The sequence below is a fragment of the Astyanax mexicanus genome, chromosome 17 (assembly GCF_023375975.1).
Source record: "Astyanax mexicanus isolate ESR-SI-001 chromosome 17, AstMex3_surface, whole genome shotgun sequence".
Taxonomy (NCBI): Eukaryota; Metazoa; Chordata; class Actinopteri; order Characiformes; family Acestrorhamphidae; genus Astyanax; species Astyanax mexicanus.
In genome coordinates this window covers 26,433,033-26,454,234 of record NC_064424.1, presented here as the reverse complement: position 1 = coordinate 26,454,234, position 21,202 = coordinate 26,433,033, and the positions used below count along the sequence as shown (strand labels likewise).

Genomic DNA, 21,202 nt, shown 5'->3' with positions numbered 1-21,202 from the left:
TCTATGCACATTTCCTTTTTGTGATGTCACAATAAGGGAGCCTTTAAAAAGTCTCAAAGAAGCATATGATTCCTGAGACCAAACTCTTTAAACTGGTAAACTAACTGTTTACTGGCAGATGTTTTTTAAGTGTTTATAGGGACAGAGCCCAAGTGGAAATACAAAAGCAAAAAGTATTCTGCTTTAGCCACACCCCTTTTATAATGGGCAGGCCCTATGTTGTGCAGGAGGTGCCCTCTGCCTTTCAAACAACCTGAATATGCCTTTGAGCTTATCAGATAGATGAATATAAATTGAGTTCTACAGGAAATTATAAAAAGTTCATTTTTATTTGTGCAATAGTTTATTTGTTCTAACAGATTTTAATTCACTAGTTTCTGTTGCAATAGCTTTTTAGTTGGTACAAGGTCAGTCAAAAGCCTGATAAGTGGGCAGGTCTGGGAGCAGCAGGGAAGAGATGCAGGCTTGAATTTCTCTTTGTTTCACATTTTGCAAATGTCTTCGTCATTATCGCTAATGTTCATGTACAATTTTAAGCTGTTTTTGCATGATCCATTGCTTATGTCGTGCTCATCAAAATGTGTTGTACTGAATATTGAAATTGTCTTACCCTCCAAAACATTTAGGCTTTAGGACATTACATGCAAAAGTGCTGAACAGGGTATCATAATCTCTCGGGCATAATTTAGACATTTCTATGAAACTTTATTGGTAAAGTTGTTGAAATCCTGGTCTTACACACTAAGAAAAGTAAGTACAGATTTGTACTTAAAAGGGTACAAAGCTTGTCGCTGGGGCTGTACCTTATATCGAGGTACAAAAAAGTACCTTTCAGTGAAAGTCCTTTTTTGTACCCATGGTTTTTGTGCCAGTAAAGATTATAAAGATTATAAACATTATCATCAACTAAATATGCCTCAAAAACTTGAGGATTGAAAATTGTCTGGCTTTCAAATGAAAAATTTGCAATTAAAATATATATTGTTTATTAGTACAGTGGTACAGAATACTGAATGTACCCTTTGGCTGCTTAAATGGTACAAATTTGTACTTATTGCTGGTAGAAATTACTTTGTACTTCAGAGGGAACAAATCTGACCCTGTAAAGACCAATATTGTACCTTTGAGGGTACAATTATGAAGAGTGTACCTTTGAGTACAAAAAAGTACTCATATCGTACCTCTGTTTTTTAGAGTGTACAATGGCTGAAGCTGCTCGCCGGGTACAGCCAAATATTGGAAGAACAACTGTGTCTTTGATTGTTCAAAAGCATTGCAAGAAAAGATATTCAGTTTAACATGAATTAAAACATGTGGACCAACAGAGAGGAGAGACAGAATGCATAAAAAGCACTATAATCATGTTTTGTGTAACGTGTGATTTGAATATTGATCAGAATATACTTACACTGTACACTTTTGACATGACTAAGTATTTTGATTTCCTTGTTCATAGGCAATGACACACAGACTAGACATTCTGCTTTTAAAGCAAAAACAAAGAATTCTGAGTGAGATACGTGCTTTTGCGGGTATTTCAGTAAGTTTTGCTGTTTGCACTGTTTTGAGAAATGCGCTTGTTCTGATGCCAGTGTAAATCATGATGTGAAAAATGTACCAAATCGACTGAGAAAAACTGTAAGTCACTTTAGGTGTTTAACAACCTGTTAAAATACACCAGAATGCAGGAAATGAAATCAGATTTTTTTTTAAACATTTTATGGAGAGAATCCCCAGACCAATACCACATTAAATGTCTCATTCCATGTTTAGATTCATTTATTTTGTGATGTTTTTATGAAAAACGTTCATGAAATAGTTTCAGGCTATTTTAGTTAAAGACATGCAAACGTTTGGCCTGCAATTGACTAACAATGGGTGGGGCCATGGATCCTAATTTACAGATTGGTGTCAGTCAGGGGACTTTTCCTGATTCGTTCATTGTTCTATCTGAATAGTCTATCTATTGGCTGAATGCAGGCAATGGCGATGGATGGATGGATGGATGGATGGATGGATGGATGGATGGATGGATGGATGGATAGATAGATAGATAGATAGATAGATAGATAGATAGATAGATAGATAGATAGATAGATAGATAGATAGATAGACAACACAGAAGAAACAAACAATAATAGGGGTGGTACAGTAAGAAAGCACATTAAGACATTAGGAAGATGCTAACTGAGGCTTGAAAAATGTACCATACCTTATAAGATATAAATAAAAATAAAAATGCTGAAAACGCAGATAAGTATCTTCAATTCAATTCAATTCAATTGTATTTATATAGCGCTTTTTACAACAAAGGTTGTCACAAAGCAGCTTTACAGGAAAAACAGGTCCACGCCTCTTATGAGCAGCACCACAGAGATGCCAATTTTATGGTGACACAGTGGCAAGGAAAAACTCCCTTTAAGAGGAAGAAACCTTGGAAGGAACCAAGACTCAGTCCGAGGAACCCATCCTACTCGGGTTGACCCGCTCAGTACAAACAAACAACAAACAAATAACAGAACAAAAACAGTACAGAGAATTAATGTGAACTATGGCTAATATAACAGGTACTAATTTATGAATATAAGAATGTGATGGGCACAAACTATAGAGCTATGGCTAATACAGAAACAGATACTGAGTGTGTTAATGGTAATCAGTGCAGGGTTGCAGAGCCGGAGAACGACACAGCGGGCAGTGGAGAGCCAGGCTGGGAACATCAGGAACAGGGCATCTCCATACATGTAAAAGAGATAGATAGAGAAAACAGAAAGGAAAGGAAGAGGAAAAAAAAGCAGAAGTTAGAAGGGCTGTGTAATAATTCTGAGTAGAAGGACAGGGCTGATTCCTGAAAGCTGGAACCACAGACGGACACATCCAGGAAGACCGGCCGGCCAGGCGTCTCAGCACATGTGAGAAAGATAGAGAGAGAGAACAGAGAGGGGAGGGAAGAAAAAGGGGTTCGAATGGTTTTATAAAACTCTGCTGGAGTGGGATGGGCACTGGTAGCAGCAGCTCAGGACATGGGGAGAGAAAGAGAAAGCAGATGATTAGGACAGGGTTTATATTTGCTGGATAAGCTGTAAGAGGAAGAAAATTGTAATGAGACATTACTCAAAAGCTTGAGCAAATAGAAATGTTTTGAGTCTAGATTTAAAGATTGAGAGTGTGTCTGAGTCCCGTATATTAATAGGGAGGCTATTCCAAAGTTGGGGAGCTTTATAAAAGAACGCTCTTCCTCCTGTATAGTTTTTTCTAATACGCGGGACTAATAACAGGCCAGCGTCTTGGGAGCGGAGTGAACGCGGCGGTATCTCACCTACTACAGAATACAGAATAGTAAAAGAATCTATACAAGAATATATAAATACAAAAGGCTATACAAAAGTTTAAAAGTAACCTAACGGAGATATTAGTGCAGTAATACAGAATAGATTAAGTATAAGGGTTAGCAGTTTTTGTGTATATAAAATTTGGAGAGACTAAATGCTTTCTAAACAAAATGACACCTTTATAATGTTACTCTGGATCTTCTGCTTGTCCTTGTCTGTCCACCTGTATTCTGGTGAGTTCCGCCTTTCCTGCACTGTGATTGGTTTATTAGTGGCTCGTTCTCTCCTCTCAGAGCGAATGTACCGGTCTTTTGGAAGGTTTGTCTGAATACGGGTGGAAAAACAAACAGCATCACTACATTAGGGTGCCCCTCCCCAACCCCCACCATCCTTTTCTTCACTGCCAGAGACCCACCCACGTACGTACACGCGCGCGCGCGCGGGGGGGCTCGCTCGTTCACACAGACAGGGGATGCTGAGACAGCGTCACTGCGTCTCTCTTCCTCCTGAAGAAAATAAAGCGCCGAGATTTCTTCACCTGCTCGCGCGCACAACCTCATATACACACATATATACACAGATACACACGCGCTCACAGACGAGCGGACGGACGGACAGACATACAGACGGGCGCGCGCTCGTAGGCAGCCGCGGTGCGCGCGCTACAGCATGCCCCTCGGGGACTGACCCAGCAGTGTCCGCTGTGAGTCTGCTGTGTGCCGGTGCGCGCGCGGGAGGATGGGGTACTCGGACCCCACGGCCAGCCGGGATCTGCTGGGGAACAGATCCCTGTGCTTCATCTTCATCTGCGCGTTCGGGCTCGTGACGCTGCTGCAGCAGATCCTCTACGGCAAGAACTACATCAGGAGGTAACGGCTGCAGCGCGCGCCTCGCGCTTTATTTATTTATATATTTATTTATTTATTTATCTATCAATGTATTAGTTATTATTTGCCTATTGGTCGAGGCGCGTGGCGATTACAATTACAATCTTGGGGGGAGGGGTGTGAAAAAAACATTACAACAACACGCACGTGATGAGCAATGATGGTTATGGTAATAATGATGATGATGATGATGATGATGATGAAGGTGATGATGCTGAGAATATATTGTATTGTTTAAGATGAAAACAAGGGCCAAGGGCGACCGTCTGTCTGGAGCAGGTCGCTGCGCGCGCCCCCGCCCCCCACCTAGTCCTCGACGACACGAGCACGCGCTCATGATTTTCTGTTTTTACGCATGCGGTTTGTTGTGTTTTTATCCTGAGGCTCGAGTTTCATAGCCATGCCATACACAGTCCACTGGGCGACTGTCTATGCAGCACGACGCTTTTGGTGCTCTCTCTCTTTCTCTCTCTTTCTCTCTCTCAGTCTTTCTCTCTCTGTCTCTCTCTCTTTTTGTTTTTCCTTTTTTCAGCCCTATACTGATCATACATCTTACATAAGACTCCAGTGTGCCAATGCAGCAAAGAGGCAACAGACGTGGTGTTGTTGGGAAGGTCGCTGATTCCCAAACGTGCCAGAATGGAATGGTTTCAGGGATGGTAGTGACGATGGCAGTGTTGGAAAGGATCTCCGGAGCCCTCCTGCTCCGCTTATTAATTATGCATCCCAATCACAGCCGAGCAGGGCAGAACCAGGACCCGTTGCCACCCTCTGATGCTTCAAATGTCAGTAGAACCCTCAGAAAGGGGTTTCTGGCAGGTTCTGAAGTTTTACCTTTAGATTTCAATCAAAGCCTCCAGCAGAATCTGAGGTTTATGTTTCACCCTCAGATATCAGTAGGACCTATAGTCCAGATATCAGTACAACCCTTTAAAAGCGTTTCATGCAGGTTCTGATTTTTTAATTCCACAGTTAGACATCAGTAGAGCCCTCCAAAAGGGCTCCCAGAATGTCCCAAGGTTTTTGTTTCATCTTCTGATATCAGAAGAGCCCTCCAAAAGGGTCCTCAGCCAGTTAAGAGGTTTTGGTTCAACCCTCATATGTCAGAAGAACCTTTAGTTCCACCTGTAGATAGCAATAGTACCCTCTAAAAGTGTTCTCATGAGGATCTGGGGAACTACTTCTATCTTCTGTTAAAAGCAGGGCCGTTTAAAATGGTCAGCTTGTTCAGAGCTTCTAGTTCCATCTTTAGATATCAGTAGAACCTGTATTGCTACCTTGAAATATAAGAAGAACACTCAGAAATATTTCCCAGCTTCTGATGTTCATGTTTCACCTTGTGATATCAGTACAGCCCACTAAAAGGATTCACTGCAGGTTCTGAGATATCAGTAGAACCTCTAATTCCACCTTCAGATATTGGTAGAACCTTTCAAAATGTTTCTGGCAGGTTCTGAGGTTCTAGTTATACATTCTGGTATCAGTACAACTCTCCAATAGTGTTCGCAGCAGTGTTTTGATGGTATAGTTTAACTTACTGATATTAATAGAACCCTCCAAACGGGTTCTTGGCAGGTTCTGAGGTTCTAGGACAGAATGTCGCCCCACCCTGAGGAGAACCTGGTTCTCGCTCGGTGGGAGTTCGGCATGGCTCATCATCACTGCCAGTGTGTTTCTTTTCGTGTGTGTGTGTGTGTTTCAGTGTAAAATGGCGCCTCTCTTTGCAGAGAGCCCCCCCCCCCCACCTCCTTCACCCCACCCCCCTCCAGTGCATTATGGTTCCTGCGGGCCAGCAGACGTCCATATGCTACATTTGAAGCCCCCCTCGTCCCTGCACACACACATGCCCCTGCCTCCGTAAAACACCCACTCCAACCTCTCCGCCCTGACGCCTCCTCAGGCACACACCGGATTCATGAGATCAGATCTGAGCATCTCGGTGCCGATAGCATGAATCCTGCCCGGGTCCTCACTACTGTCTGCACTACGGAGAGACAAGGACGAGTGTGTGTTTGTCTGTGTGTATGTTTCTGACACACCCATGGGATGCAGGATGTTGTGTGTGCAGGGTTTTAGGGCTCAGACTGGCAAAGTCAACAACATCTCAAGGTCCACCGGGGCCATCTTGTGCTTCAGGGAGAGAAAGCTAGAGAGAAAGGTGTGATGACGGCATCTAAAAATACGTACCTGTGAGCGCTTGCGTTCCTCAGACGTCTGCGTGGGCGAGCAGATGGGGAACTGAGGTGTTTAGACAGCAGGTAGAGTCTGGGCTTATTCACACTGCTGAAACATGCAATAATTGCTTCGATAAAGGTGCTGTAGAGTGTTAAACTGTATTAAACTTGTCATAACTGAATAATGAGAGTTCGTTAAATAGAAGTGACAAACCGTGAAGCTGAAACAATGCTGTTCTTCCTTTAAAAGAACATCCAGATTACCCAAAACTTATTGAGCTGTAAAACAGGACAATTACAAAAATCGAACCAAACGGGGTGACCCATCCTCCTAATAAACTATTGGATAAATGTCACTGTATCATCACAGACGTCAAAATGGTTGCTTATAGTCAAAGATATACTTTAAAAATAGATTTGATAAGAATAATGAATGTACTGATAACGGGAAATAGTGAAAATGTCAAAAATAGCGGCAATACAATTAGAATGTGGGCAGCTAGTTTAAGGCAGGTAGCAGTAGTTAAACAATGGACACCTGCCTGGTCTATGGAGAATAACAGAAGAGCCCAGTAATCAAACCTACATCGGTATCAGGCTTGACAATTGGACCAGATGGAAGAGTTGGAATTCGTTCTAATTAGATTTTTATTAGATTTATGGAATACAGAAAATGTGAAATATTGTCCGAGTGGGAAGGTAGAAGGTAAAGTAGACATGAAAGCCCTTGAAGACATTAGCGTCCATCTGCTCCACTACAGCACCAGTCTCTCAGTTTACCACAATTCTTTGTGATGTCAACCCCCTGGATCTGCAGCCTTTATCTGAAGAGAAACATTAATTATCAAAGTCTACATTGAAAACATCAACTAAAAGAAGTTTTATGCATAGATGTGAACATTTAGACTGTGTATGACTCCTGAAAAAAAGGCTTTTTCCCCTGCTGAAGATTTATACATTATGGAAACTAGTTTACAAGTTAAACAACAAACGAATTACTCTATAAATAAATGATATACACAATTTTTGCCAACTAAGGCCATGGAATAGTTGATTAATAATTCTAGCTTAATTACATTCTGTGGTGAATAAAACACCTCTAAGGAGTGATATGTTTTTCCTAATTTCCTGCTCATAGTTCTTGGGTAGTGCCGTTTATAAGACTTTCTCTTAAAAATATGCAAGGACAATTAAGTGATGTGTGAAAGAGATGGTTCAAATCCTCAAATTTCAGCTCTTGACTGTTCACATCTTGCATCAGCATCATGTTTTACTGTTTAGATAAGATTGGCCATCTCCACCTTCCTGCAGCCCTGTCTGTGGGGATCAATATTGGGAACCAAGACTTTTTCAATATATACGTTGGAAGAATTAAATTTAAATGATGCTGTATTTTTTTATTTCATACCAGAAAGGGTGTGTAATGACTTCTCCTAGTTTTTTTAGGTTTTCGGGTCAAGATCAGGTCTGCAGAGTCTGAACTGAACGTTCTAGGTCTTGTCCCATCAGCGTTATTTTGACTTCTTTTTTTTTCTCAGGGTTAGAAGGATTCTCTGATTTTCTGTTAGAACAGGTCCAAGCAAGTCCTGTTTTTTAATGTTGAAATTTGTTGCACCCAGAAGGAATCGATCAATCAAATCAATTCTTTGTGAGTGAAGTATGCCCTAGGGAAGACTTTAAAAGCAGTTTGAGCAGTTGGCAGAGTTTGAGAAGGCTGCATCTTAGGGCAAGGGTCAGGTTAGAGTTTTGTTAATTAAGATGACCTGCCAATCTGTGTGTGTTAAGGCACTGTGATCAGTGCCAAGATAAACGATTTGCTGTCGTGTGTCACATGTCCAGGTGGTTGACACTTCACCCCTGCAGAAAATGAAAATGTGTGTGAGAAACATTTAATCTATTATTGTTTTTGGCAATCTCTATCCTCTTCAGAATAGCTCTGCAATCTAACACTTCCTTATGGGTGCAACATTTTTTGTTATCAAGATGAGTGTACAGTACAGATTTTTAAATGATTTTTGTTCCATTTGGCCATTTCTTGTGTTCAGTCTATCACAAAGTCTTGGTCTTGGCTTGGACTATGTCAGCCGTGATTTGCTCTTGGAACTTCTGATCTTATTAGAATTAAAAGCCACAGCTAGAGTAATAGTTGGTAATTCCATGTAGCTGAATTGCCCAACTTCAGATAAGAGCTAATGAGCTAATGATGAGGTATGGGTTTATTGTACAAAGGATACTTTAAGAACCTTAACTTGACACCAGTGTGTTTTTGATAACAGGAAATAGAGAAAACAGAGGTGGAATAATTTGCGTTGCAGCTAGTAAAATGAAAACTTTCAGTGGGTAAGATTTGACATCCAAGACTAAGTGGTAACTGGGAAGACTGGGAAGCTCTGAGTTGCAGTTTGACGTCACACCAGTGTGACTGCCATTAATAATAAGGCCAACAGTTGCATCACTTGGAGGCTCCTTGGGGAATAGGTTTGATTAATTCCCTAGTAGTTACAAATGCAACGTTATACTTAGATCCCTCTTGGTTCCTATTTGTTATGGAGCACCTCTATATTGCACAGTTGCATTTCTTCTGCCTAAAACATCTGATTCAACTCATCAACTTAGAAGATAAATCAGAGCTGCATTTCAAAGATTAGTCTGCAGCTGAAGTAGGAAAGATTTTTGTATACAGCCAAGAAAAGCAGCTGATGTTGTGAGTGATTTGGAAGACACAAATAATAATGCATTCTTCGAGGCCCCCAGTTACCTACAATTATTTTCATACATTTAACTTGAAGGGATTGAATTTTATACAGTACCAGTCTAAGGTTTGGACCTGCATTCTCATTCATATTAATAATATTAATTTACGCTGTAGATTAATATTAAAGGCTGAAAAACTATGAAGGAACACATACTCTATGCAATTAAGCAATAGGAACAAAAAAGTGTTTGACCTTCACAAACACGTGAAATAAAAGTCCCAACCCATGTGTTTTGGGACAAGTTGGAGCGAAGCAGAGTAAAGAAAAAGCAGTTAATTAGTGCTTAGCACCTCTAGTACTTCTTTAGGTCTGTTGGAGAACCTTTCCAGGTTCTACCTCATGAATTGGTTACAGAGAACTAGGATTTTTTTAGCCTAGGTTTTGGAGTGCAGCACAGGTGTTTAAAAGCAACAAAAAATCAAACATTTATATAATTAATATGGATTAGCCTGCTACCTCATGCAATGGTCTCTCAATTAGATAACAATGAATTAGATCTTCACTCATAGCTGTAGAGACATGCTAATCCAGCAACTACTCTGCAGGTTTAATTGACCAATGAAAAGGCTGTGACAGCATTACTTGCTGACATTGACATTCAGCCGTCAGTACTGGTCTGCTTTTCTCCTATCTAGACTTGGAGTAGTAGACGCACTCCTCATCGACCCCCCGTTCCTGCAGTGCTTACCGGTGCTGCTGAGGTTGGGTTTCACTTGCTGGCCAATATCCGTGATTGAGACCATTGAGTTCTCTCGTAGTTTACTGTGAAATGCTAGACAGGCTCAAACAAGGTTTCACATACATAAGGATTCGTCTGCGCCTTTTCTTCAGGGAGCTTTATATCTGCTGCAGTAATATGGACATATTTAGCAGGCAGTTGTCCAGAGTAATAGAGCAGATGGCCGAGTGGTCCAAATATGTATAAGCAGTTTAGGAATCCCAAGGTTATCCAGTGAAAGTGTAGCTGAAGGTGAATAAACACCAATAAACACTAAACCAGTACAGTTTACTCTCAGTCATAGCACTAGAACATGTTTCACTGTAAAATGTTTGTTTTGTTACCCTCTGAAATGCTCTGCTGCCTTGGAATTATTTCCTTTATCGATGCCCAGAAGAGGCCATAGAACCCTGTTAAAGCACAGTGGTAACAATAAAGTATCAGAAATAGATTGGTGTTAAAGTAGGGGATATCCGATAAATTCAAATATCCATTTATCAGTCATGATTTTAATTTAGTGATTTAGATCAATACATCTTGCCTATACTGTATTGTAGACAAAATGCTACCAGAAGTGATAAAAACAGTACTAAGCTGTAGCACAATGACTAGGCCAGGGTTCTTCAATTCCAGGTTGGATGGTCAGGCCACTTGAGAGACTTCCTGGATTAAACAGTCCTGGTTTAGTAAGTGTCTACCAGCATTATTACATTTTAAGCAGTTTTAGTATGTGTCTTCATAGTTTAGAAAATCTCTACCAGGTTTAGTAGGTGATTTCAAGGGTTAGTAAGTCTTTAGCAGGTTTCGTTAATGTGTACCAATTTTAATAGGTGTCTGACAGTTTCAATTGATGTCTACCATGTTTATTGCAAGTGTGTACCAGGTTTAGTAGATGTCCACCAGGTTTAGTAGATGTCCACCAGGTTTAGTAGGTGACAGCCAGGTTTAAAAGGACTCTGTCAGTGTCTATCAGTTTTACTAGGTGTCTAACAGTTTTGATAGATGTCTACCAGGTTAGTTGCGAGTGTCCACCAAGTTAGTAGGAGTCTACCAGCCAGGTTTGGTAAGTTTCTACTATCTTATTTCATGTCTACCAGATTTAGACAGTGTGCATCACCTTTATAGCAGGCGTATACCAGATTTCGTAGATACTTTCTAGGTTTACAGCAGATGTCTATCAGATTAAGTAAGTGTCTACTGCTTAACCTTTTTGAACACTTAATAATATTTGGTTATGGTAAGATAAGAAGAGACATTTCTAGATTTGTTTAATGTTGTTTGTCTTTTAAATAGTATGCACATTTCCTGATGAATTAAAAAGAGCAAATTAAATTGGGCTGAGTTCAGAGCAATTATTGTTGAGAGTAGAGAGAATCTGAGGACAGGAAAGAATTGATTTGAGATCATTCAAGTATATTGGGTGCATCTTAATATAGTTGCTGCAGTCTGGTTTCAGGATGTACGTTCAATAATATGCACTATGCTTTGGTTTCCAGACAGAGACTAAGCCTTTTTCTAGACTACACAACATCCTGAATAGAGATTCTTCATTATTTATTTTATTATTAAATTATGTACATGATTAGGCCGAATTCCTGTCTGGGAAATCAATCCTATGGGTCGGGGGTTAAGGCTCCCAAGGTAATTTTTTTTCTTTCTATTTTTCCTAGGAAATCATTATTCAAATTGTCTGTGAAACTATTTAAACCCCTTTTAATGAATGCATTCAGCTATTATTAATTGTAATTTTCTTTACCTCCATAACATTTCATGGATGATTATTTTAATAATCGAACTACATGGGGATAGTACATGAACACGCAGTGGGGGATTATGTGACCATTATTAAAGCAAGGCCTGCGGAATTACAAGGGTCCCATGATTTCGGCCATCTTATATTCTGCTTAAAATACCCCACATTAAGAGGAAAATATGTATATCTAAGCTTTTATTTTAATAATACGAAATCTTAACATAAAATTGGTGGTTGCCAATGTGGGTAAGAATGCTTTTTTTTAATCGCTGGGCTTATTTGTGTGGACCGCATCTTTGTCTGCACCACCTATTAGTCTATGGGCTCCAGCGGCTTCTAGTGGTGTATAATGACATTGCATTTGTCCTGTGTGGGCATCCATACTCTGCTTACGTCAGCGAAATTTGGCAACATCCTTGTTCCATTAGAATTAGGCTCCCTAAGCAGTGTACAACACACAAAAAAAAATTAGCTATCATGCTATTGTAATGCAGTGCACACTCCACACAGGTTTTTACTCACAGATTTACAACATTATTAGCGATACTAAAATATTGCGATTGACACAGAGAAAAACAAAACTGTGTATTAGGTGGAATTGGCCAAAAATAGAGTACCACACGATAGCTAATTAACGCTAGCTAACTAGCTAATTTGGCTCATCTTATGTTACTATTTTTGCTAGAAAGCCCTAATATCATCCTGCTAAAAAACAGACAGTTTGTGAGGAGATAGTGATAGCAGTCGTGAAAAAAGTCGTGATGCTGAAGACTTTATTTTCTTTCATTTATGAGTCATTGTTTGATATATATTATTTGGTATTTTCTGAAATAATTCTGTACGCCACTATCGGACGAATATTTTCGGTTGCCAAATTCTTGCTTTTGAATGTTGATTTTAAATAATTTTCAATAAATTGTTCAGAACTACATTATACTACTAGAATTTAGTCCTAAGAAAAGCTGGTCTGAAAAATGAAAGTTTTTATGTAAACAGCCCATGAAGGAGGAAATTTGTATGAGTTTTGTTTTCATTTTGTATTTGTGTGTGTGCTTATTGGTTGGTAGGAAAAATGACATCAATAGGATCAACAACAAGGTCTGTTTGTAATCTGTGCCAGGAGACCACAATTTAAGTGTTGTGTGCTTACACACTAACCCTAAAATGCCTGGCCCTAATCTGAGATTATTCCTCTGCTCTAGCAAAAAATATGCCCAATCCTTAACAGCGATTATATATCAGTGCTGTAATCCAGATGGCATGGACACAAACACACATGTAATAAACAATCTGCACTTACAGCCAGTATTGATGCTCAACCACTGGTGATTTAAATGTGCACTAATCCTTCTACACTACTTGTCCAAAAGTATCCAGACACTCCTTCAAATAAGAAAATTCTGCTATGACTGAAAGTGTACCAATTGTATTCCCAATAGAATGAGATGCTCTGGAGCAATCACACTTAAGTATGAGATTACCATGCTCAGTTGTTAAGAGCAGTGGCCCCCCAGCCTGGTCCTGAAGGTTCAGTAATCTGCAAAATATTGTGTTTTTCCTGCTGTGCACAACCTACAGTAAGAGTTTCTTAGGGCGTTTTCATACTTGTCCTGAATAAATGAGTCCACACTCTGCACTGATTCTGGGCTCGTTTGGGGTAGGGACTCATTATTGCTGGTTTGTTTTCATACACACAATAACTCAAACCGTGGATGGATTGCACAGTACCATTTGTCACTTTTCCATATGTAGGTTCAGAAAAATTTCTATTCATGCAGGTCAATGTGACAAATGAGTTTGTTGACATGCTGTAAGTACACATACTTGCTACATAATCTGTTTGATGGTTCTACAAAAGCCTGGTCTTATTAGGCTAATACTGATGGAAAGAGAAAAAAACGCGATAAATCGAAACGCTCATGCTACAAAATTAACCAATCACGCAACCCCACACATGGCACGAGGAGCGGATAGCGGTTCCACTCTCGCCGTGGAGCGAATCAAGTCTACTTGAAGCGAACCGAAGACCACAAAAAACAGCTTTCACACTTGACCAAAAGTGCCCCCAAGAACAGAAAAAAGGGCTAATCAGGTTAGCTCTATAAGCTAGCTGGAGTGGGCCTTCAGGACCAGGCTTGGGAACCACAGATACAGCTTGGTCAAAAGCTTCCCTGATATAGAGCATTGAAGCAGTGGAGCTGCATTCTCTGGAGAAGGGGTTCTTATTAGCAAAGGGTCACTTGAACACCTGATTATTTAAACAACTGATGACATGCTCCTGCTTGGCTGAAATGAAAACCTGTAGCAACACCCCTGTTCTGGAGTAATGGACCGCTTTTTTCATCTTTGGGATGAGTGAGTTGAATTGGCAAAACTAGTTATTCATCAACACGACTTGACCTCACCAAAGCTTATTCCAATGAGCAATGTTTCTTCATGCAGTGTAAAGCCTTCCCAGAAAGAAAGGGGGACAAAGCACAATATAAAAAGGGTAATAATTCTCTTGATTTGAGAAGAAATGTTGAACGAGCAGGTGTCTACATACTTTTAGGCATTTGCCGAGTTTATTCTCCCCTGATTTTGTCTTACAAGAAATGGACTGGGACTATTTGCAGTTTTATTTATTTATCTATTTACTATTTTGGCGGTAATGTCTCTATAGGCATCTCCCTCGACTGCTCAGAAAGCTGCTAGTACTTTTCGAACAAACTCCTCTGGAGAAAAAGCGAGTGGGATTGCCATTTAATCAGTTCGCCTCTGATGTCCTCACATGTAACTAAATCTAACTGTGCTGTGTGTGTGTGTTTGATTCTTTTTTTTGCCTTAAATGAATATTTGAAATCCTAAACGCACTGCCTCATTCTCTCACTAGTGGGCAACAGTTTACCCGCCTCAAAGGAGAGGAGGTGGGCAACTGGAGCGGCCTCGTTAGTTACCCTGATGATGGAGGGATGAAGCCAGCCAGAAATGGGAGGAAAAGGTACAATACAGCACTAAAACAGCCTGACTACACCAACAACAAAAAAAAAAGAGAGAAAGAGAGTGAGAGTGAACAAAACATGAATGCCCCCTTCATGCATGTTGTTGTTGTTGAATTGATTAACATCAGCACCCGTCAGCAAAGAGCTACAATTGTCCTGCCTACTAACAGCACAGCCAATCAGAGGCAGGGAACTAATTAGGTTCCATTTCTTAGAGTTGCAGAGAGTATTTCCAGGTCAAGGTGGACTTAACAGGGTGCTAAAAACAAGTGTAGTTTTCAGAGGAAAGCCTTGGGGGCTTTATGGTTGATTTTAAACCCGCTATTTAATGCTGCCTATGACGCTAACCCACCTGTCTGCATGTTGACAGATGCGTCCGTCAGAATTTTCAGCACTCAGAGAGCTCCGTAATAATCACACCCTGCCTAGCCGATATTAAGAAGAAAAAAAAAGAAAAGAGAAGGTAGGCCATTGAGGATGATGGCATCTCCAATCAGTTTCTCTTTCTTGCCAAACCTCCCCCCTTTCCCCATTTCTGGGAATGATGTCTGTTCCTTTTCCATCCGGTCTGAGAGGGTGCATTCGTTCACTGCCCTCAGTGCTTGGAGTGCTCCTGGTCTGCTTGTGCATGCTGTCTGAACCCCACACCCACCCTCCCCACCTTTTGGATATCTGACTCTCCCATTAGTCACTCCCCGCCCCTGTCTTGCATCACCCTCACCCTGACCCGGTGGTGACACTGCGAGTCCTCGCCCTGTTCCTCTCCGTGCTCTGGCTTACTGTTTCTCTGTCTCCCATCAGCCCTTGCTGCCCATCTCCAAACCCTGCCAGTGTGCACCAGTACGCGTAGGTCACGAACGCAGCACACTTGTGTTTGAGCGTTTATGTGTGTGTGTTACCGACACTTCTGCCTAACTTCAGTCTTCTGTCCTGCATCGTCATCTTGTCTTTGACTGGGATCGCGTTGCTGTTTTGTTTGGTTATTTTTCATTCATTGTGATCTGGGATCAGCAAAAGTGGGCCATGCCTCTGCACAAGGCGTGTGGACGCGGGCCCAGAACACCCCTGGTAACCCAGTGTGCACCACTGTAGGCTACAGCACAGTTACATGTCCATGTCCTCACTCCAGTCAGAGATGTATGAAATTGCTCTTTGTGCTTCTGATTTTTTCTGCTTAAGCATCTTCCTTTTTGTTTCGTTTTGTTATTTCATTCTTCCTTCTGCACTTCAGACACTCTCATGACTGTTGTACTGTGTTTGATTTCATAGTGTCATCTGACATCCACCACCACGTTGGCTCAAATTCAGAGGCGCCTTTGGGTCAAGATTGAGTCTTAAGTGCCCTGATAAATAGAACTAGAGCATAGAGTGAATAGAGCATAAGGTGCTAAGCAGTTAAGCACATCATCAGGCTTTGAAGCTGTGAAAAATGTGTTTAAAAAAGGGGCACTCTGGCCAAAAGCAAAGAAACAAACCTTCACTATATCTCTTATACACATGCCTACTTACCTCCACAGTAACCTTCAAGCAATAAACAAAATAAAGTCTAAAGAAAATGAAAGCCTTAGCGCCGTCTCAGAGCAATCTGAGTTGTGTTCTGAAGCAGTTGTAGATACGGGTGGTCTTAAAATGAATCACTTTGGGGAATAAAACATTTTATAAATGATCTAAAAAATAGAATCAGTTGCAGACGAGGGAAGGTTGTAAATCAATAATTTTGTAGGTCTGAACATTTGTGGTCACTAAGAGGTCTGGAATCAGTCAGTTTGGGGATTAGAACCTTTTGTAGCCATTGAGAGGTCTCAAACGAAAGGAGTTGAATATTAGAACCAGTTTTAGTCAGGGAAAGGTCTCAAATCAATCAATTTGTAGATCTGAACTTTTGTGGTCACTAAAAAGTCTGGAATTAGACAGTTTAGGGATTAGAACATTTGTAACTATTTAGAGATCTCAATGGATTTAGGGATTAGAACAAATTGTAGTCATGGAGAAATCTTTAAAAAAAAAAGAAAGATTAAGATTAAATTCAGTTTCAGTCAGATGGGTTCTTTTGGTTACAATGTATATACTCGGAACAACTGCATACTTTTGCTTTGAAAGTTTGTTTTGGTTTGAAGGTTATTGCTGGATATACAAGAAATAACTATTACCTAATTGCTAATTGCTTTCCCAGTGAATATGAGTAAAGCATTGTTGCATGAGTATTGCATAAGAGGCATGAAACATGCTAGTTGAAATGATTTTGGAATGAGTTTTTGGCCAGAACATCCCTTTAGAGCTAAAGGTACTCCAGAAACTTGCGAATAAGAGCTCATCGCCTGTACAGGTATGTTTAGTGACTGTAGGAAACATGGTCACCAAGGTTCTATTCCTTTCTGTACCCCAATCCTTACTGAGAAGCAAAGCAAAGATGCTGGATACCCAGTTTATCCACTACCCAGGACTAGAGATTGCTAGTCCGAATCCGGTCATGCAGCTTGCCATCAGCTGCTGGAGCATTGAGAGAAAGCACAATTGGCCTTGCTCTCTCAGGGTGGCACATCAATCCAAAAGGGTGATGTCGCTCAACACAGGGTATCTGTGAGCTGATGTTTCGGAACCGAGTCGCTGCGCTTTCCTCCGAGCGTGCTGTAATGCTACACGGCAATGCTACATCAGCAGCAGTTCAAAAAGAGGTTGTGGCTGACTTCACATGTATCGGAGGAGGCATGCGCAAGTCTTCACGCTCCTAGTTTTGGGGCATTACTAGTGATGGAGGCAGTCCAAAGGTCCTAAAGAGTGGGTTGCGTAATTGGCCTTGTAATTTGGGGAGAAAATGGCATTAAAAAAAGAATATGGGGGTGGAATACATGCTAGAACATCCAGCACAGGTGCTAGCCCTGGGGTTGCTTCACTTTTGAGACATTGTGACGTCCATGTTTTCTACAGTCACTGGTTATCTTTACTGATAACAACGTCAAGCGAGTGGTTTTGCGGCGCTTTTTATAGCCACTCGCATAAAATTAAATTTCATAGCCATAAAGCTTGTGGACCTCTTGGCTCCAGAGTGATGTAAAATCAGCTGCTATTTTGGCTCTAGATTAATGCAGTTAGCAGCCATTTTGGCTGTAGACTAATGTACAGAGTCTGGCCAGAGGCAGTATAGTGATGCAGAGCCAATGTCCATTACTGTGTGTAAAGCTAATTAAGCCTGAAACAGTGGGCACTTAAACTCTCTTATAGATTTTATTAGAAGAAGAGAGAGAGATTTGGGCCTTGATGTATTACAGCATGCTGCTGTTCAGACACCTCCATGTCCTGCTGTTCTTCTTCACCTGCTAAAAGCTTCAGCATTCTCGTGTTCTTTTTGTTTCATAATCAAGGTGGATGACCCACACACACACACACATTAGCACGCACATCTGTGTGTGTCTCCATGCTGTGTCTCTGTTATCATTAATGTGATGGGACCCCTCTGAACCCTGCCTCTTCTGAAACACATGAAGCAGTTTGAAAATGTTTGAACTAATTAGTGCAGCTGGAAGGGTGTGTGTATGTGTGTATCTCTGTGTGTGTATCTGTGTGTATGTGTGTGTGTGGGTGTGTGTATGCAAAAGAAGAGGAGACCTTAACTGCAGCAGGCAGCAAAAATGATACCAGCTTAGATTTAGAGTCAGCTACTCTTTTTGTGAGGGTGTCTGCCAGTATGTGTGTGTTTGTGTGAGTGTGAGCGTGTGTGTGTGTGTGGTCAGGGTTTAGTTTAGTGTAGTGTAGCTGCTGTATGACTGTGTGTGTCCTGGCAGGTATCTGGAGAGCTCAGATAGACCCCTCCAGTACAACTCGACCACCTGCAGAGAACTGCGACAAGAAATCACCGACGTCAAAGTGCTTTCCATGTGAGTCCCTCGCACTTTCACTGCCTCCCACTGACTCGCCCTCTTTTTCTCGTTCTTTGTAATTTTGTCTTTGTTCCTTTCCTAATTCATTTCAGTTCAAGGCGAGTCCCAAGTCAGTACAGGCCAGTCTCAAGTAGAGTTCTGAATCAGTACAAACAAGAACTAAGGTGAGTCCCAGGTCAGTGCAGGCCATTCTAAGATCGAGTCCTGAGTCATTAAAGGCCAGCCTTAGGTCAAGTCCCTAGTCAGTACAGGTTGTTTCAGGTTAAATCAGTACGAGCTAGTTTCAAGGCGAGCATTGGGTGTGTAAAGGCTAGTTTAGTCCTGAGTCAGTACAGGCCAGGTTCGGGTCAAGCTGAGAGTCAGTACAAGCAGGTTTCAAGGCAAGCCTTGGGTCAGTATAGGCCAGGTTTAATATGAGCACCGAGTCAGTATAGACCAGTTTCAAGTCAAGTCCAGAGTCAGTACAGGCCAGTTTTGTGTCTTCAGTAGGTATTGGCCAGTTTTAGGTCAAGTTCTGAGTCAGTACAGACCAGTCTCTGAGTCAATACAAGCAAGTGTCAAGGGGAGTCCCAAGTCAGAACAGGCTAGTCTCTGGTCAAGTCCTAAATCAGTATAGAGCAGTTTTATTTCATGCCCTGGGCTAGTATTGCCAGTAAATTCCTACATCAGTACAAGTAGGTCTCAAAGTGAGTCTTTGCTTGTACTAAATAAAGTTCTAAGTCAGTACAAGCAATTCTTAACTCAAGTTCCAATCAGTAAGTCCAATTACAGTATAGGGAAGTCCTCATTCAGTACAGGTAGGTCTCAAGTCCTGAGTCAGTACAGGCAAGTCTCAAGTCCAGAGTCAGTACAGGCAAGTCTCAAGTCCTGAGTCAGTACAGGCAAGTCTCAAGTCCTGAATCAGTACAGGCAAGTCTCAAGTCCTGAGTCAGTACAGGCAAGTCTCAAGTCCTGAGTCAGTACAGGCAAGTCTCAAGTCCTGAATCAGTACAGGCAAATCTCATGTCCTGAGTCAGTACAGGCAAGTCTCAAGTCCTGAGTCAGTACAGGCAACTCTCAAGTCCTGAGTCAGTACAGGCAACTCTCAAGTCCGGAGTCAGTAGAGGCAAGTCTCAAGTCCTGAGTCAGTACAGGCAAGTCTCAAGTCCTGAGTCAGTACAGGCAAGTTTCAAGTCCTGAGTCAGTACAAGCAATTTTCAAGTTCTGAGTCAGTACAAGAAAGCTCTAAGTGTAATGCTGAGCAGTTCTTATGTCCTAGGGTGGTATAAGCAGGTCTCAAGTCCTGAGTCGGTACAAGCAGGTTTCAGGTCCTGTTTCAGTATAAGCAAGCTTTAAGCCAAATCCTAAATCAGTACAGGCAAGTTTCCAGTTATAAGTCAGTACAAGCAATTTTCAAGTTCTAAGTCAGTACAAGAAAGCTCTAAGTTAAATCCTGAGTCAGTACAGACAAGCTTTAATTTCTAAGTTGGTACAAGCAAGTCTCACGTCCTAAGTCAGTACAGGCAAGTATCAAGTCCTGAGTAAGTACAAGCAGGTCTCAAGTCCTGAGTCAGTACAGACAAGTTTCAAGTTCTGAGTCAGTACAAGAAAGCTTTAAGCTAAATCCTAAATCAGTACAAGCAGGTCCCAAGTCCTAAATCAGTACAGGCAAGTTTTAAGTCCTGAATCAGTACAGGCAAGTCTCAAGTCCTGCGTCAGTACAGGCAAGTCTTAAGTACAGGCAAGTCTCAAGTCCTGAATCAGTACAGGCAAGTCTCAAGTGCTGCCTCGGTACAGGCAAGTCTTAAGTACAGGCAAGTCTCAAGTCCTGAATAAGTACAGACAAGTCTCAAGTCCTGCGTCAGTACAGGCAAGTCTTAAGTACAGTCAAGTCTTAAGTCCTGAGTCAGTACAGGCAAGTCTCAAGTGCTGCGTAGGTACAGGCAAGTCTTAAGTACAGGCAAGTCTCAAATCCTGAAACAGTACAGGCAAGTTTAAAGTCCTGAGTCAGTACAGGCAAGTCTCAAGTCCTGAATAGTACAGGCAAGTTCCAATTCCTAAGTCAGAACAAGCAGGTTTTACATTCTAAGCCAGTACAGGAAAGCCACATGTCCTTATTTAGTATCGACAAACCTTAAACTCTAAGTCAGTACAGGTACGCTAAAGTCGAGTCGAGAGTTAGTCCAGAGTCAGTCCAGGCCATCTTTAAGTCGAATTTCAAGTCAGCACAAGCCAGTCTGAAATTAAATTCCAGATTAGTATGGGCAAGTCTAAAGGCAAGTTTTAAATGAGCACAGATCAGTCATAGGTTGAGATTGAGTCATTACAGATTAAGACCCATGACTCAAGTGTGTTATCCACTGACTCTCAGGCAGTCACTCTCTCTCTTTCTCTCTCTCACTCTCTCTATCACAAACACACACACACACACATTCTTAAGCATGCTAGATCTGCTCTGTCTGCAGAGTGGGATCTCCTGAGGGAGTCATGTTTCTAATGAAGGTTCCGACTGGAAGAGCAAAGTCAGTAAAGGGCATTTATTCAGAGACATGCTATTTTTATTCCTCTTCTCGCTCACATTTTCTCTCTTTTTCCCTTTCTCTTGCACGCACACACACACACCCTTTGCTCTGGCATGTCTTCTCCTTATATCTACTCCGTCGCTCCTCACTCTTTGTGTATTTATATACCCTTGTGAATGTTCCCTCTGTGTATGTACAGTAACATGTTTGTGATGTGTTTGT

General features: G+C 41.4%; 1 protein-coding gene across 6 annotated transcripts in view; it reads left to right on the top strand.

Moving 5' to 3' along the window:
• The first annotated feature begins 3,761 nt into the window (after nt 1-3,761).
• Nucleotides 3,762-21,202, top strand: part of st8sia5 (ST8 alpha-N-acetyl-neuraminide alpha-2,8-sialyltransferase 5) — a 29,424-nt gene continuing 11,983 nt past the window's right edge. The window contains exons 1-5 of one of the 6 annotated variants that reach the window (XM_022676411.2): nt 3,762-4,201; nt 14,493-14,600; nt 14,972-15,064; nt 18,384-18,476; nt 18,572-18,643. In XM_022676411.2, the coding sequence (XP_022532132.1) occupies nt 4,071-4,201; nt 14,493-14,600; nt 14,972-15,064; nt 18,384-18,476; nt 18,572-18,643 (497 nt within the window). In that variant the 5' untranslated portion in view covers nt 3,762-4,070. The remainder of the gene's footprint in view (nt 4,202-14,492; nt 14,601-14,971; nt 15,065-18,383; nt 18,477-18,571; nt 18,644-21,202) is intronic. The other 5 variants (XM_015607679.3, XM_007256590.4, XM_007256592.4 and 2 more) reach the window with 5 other exon arrangements.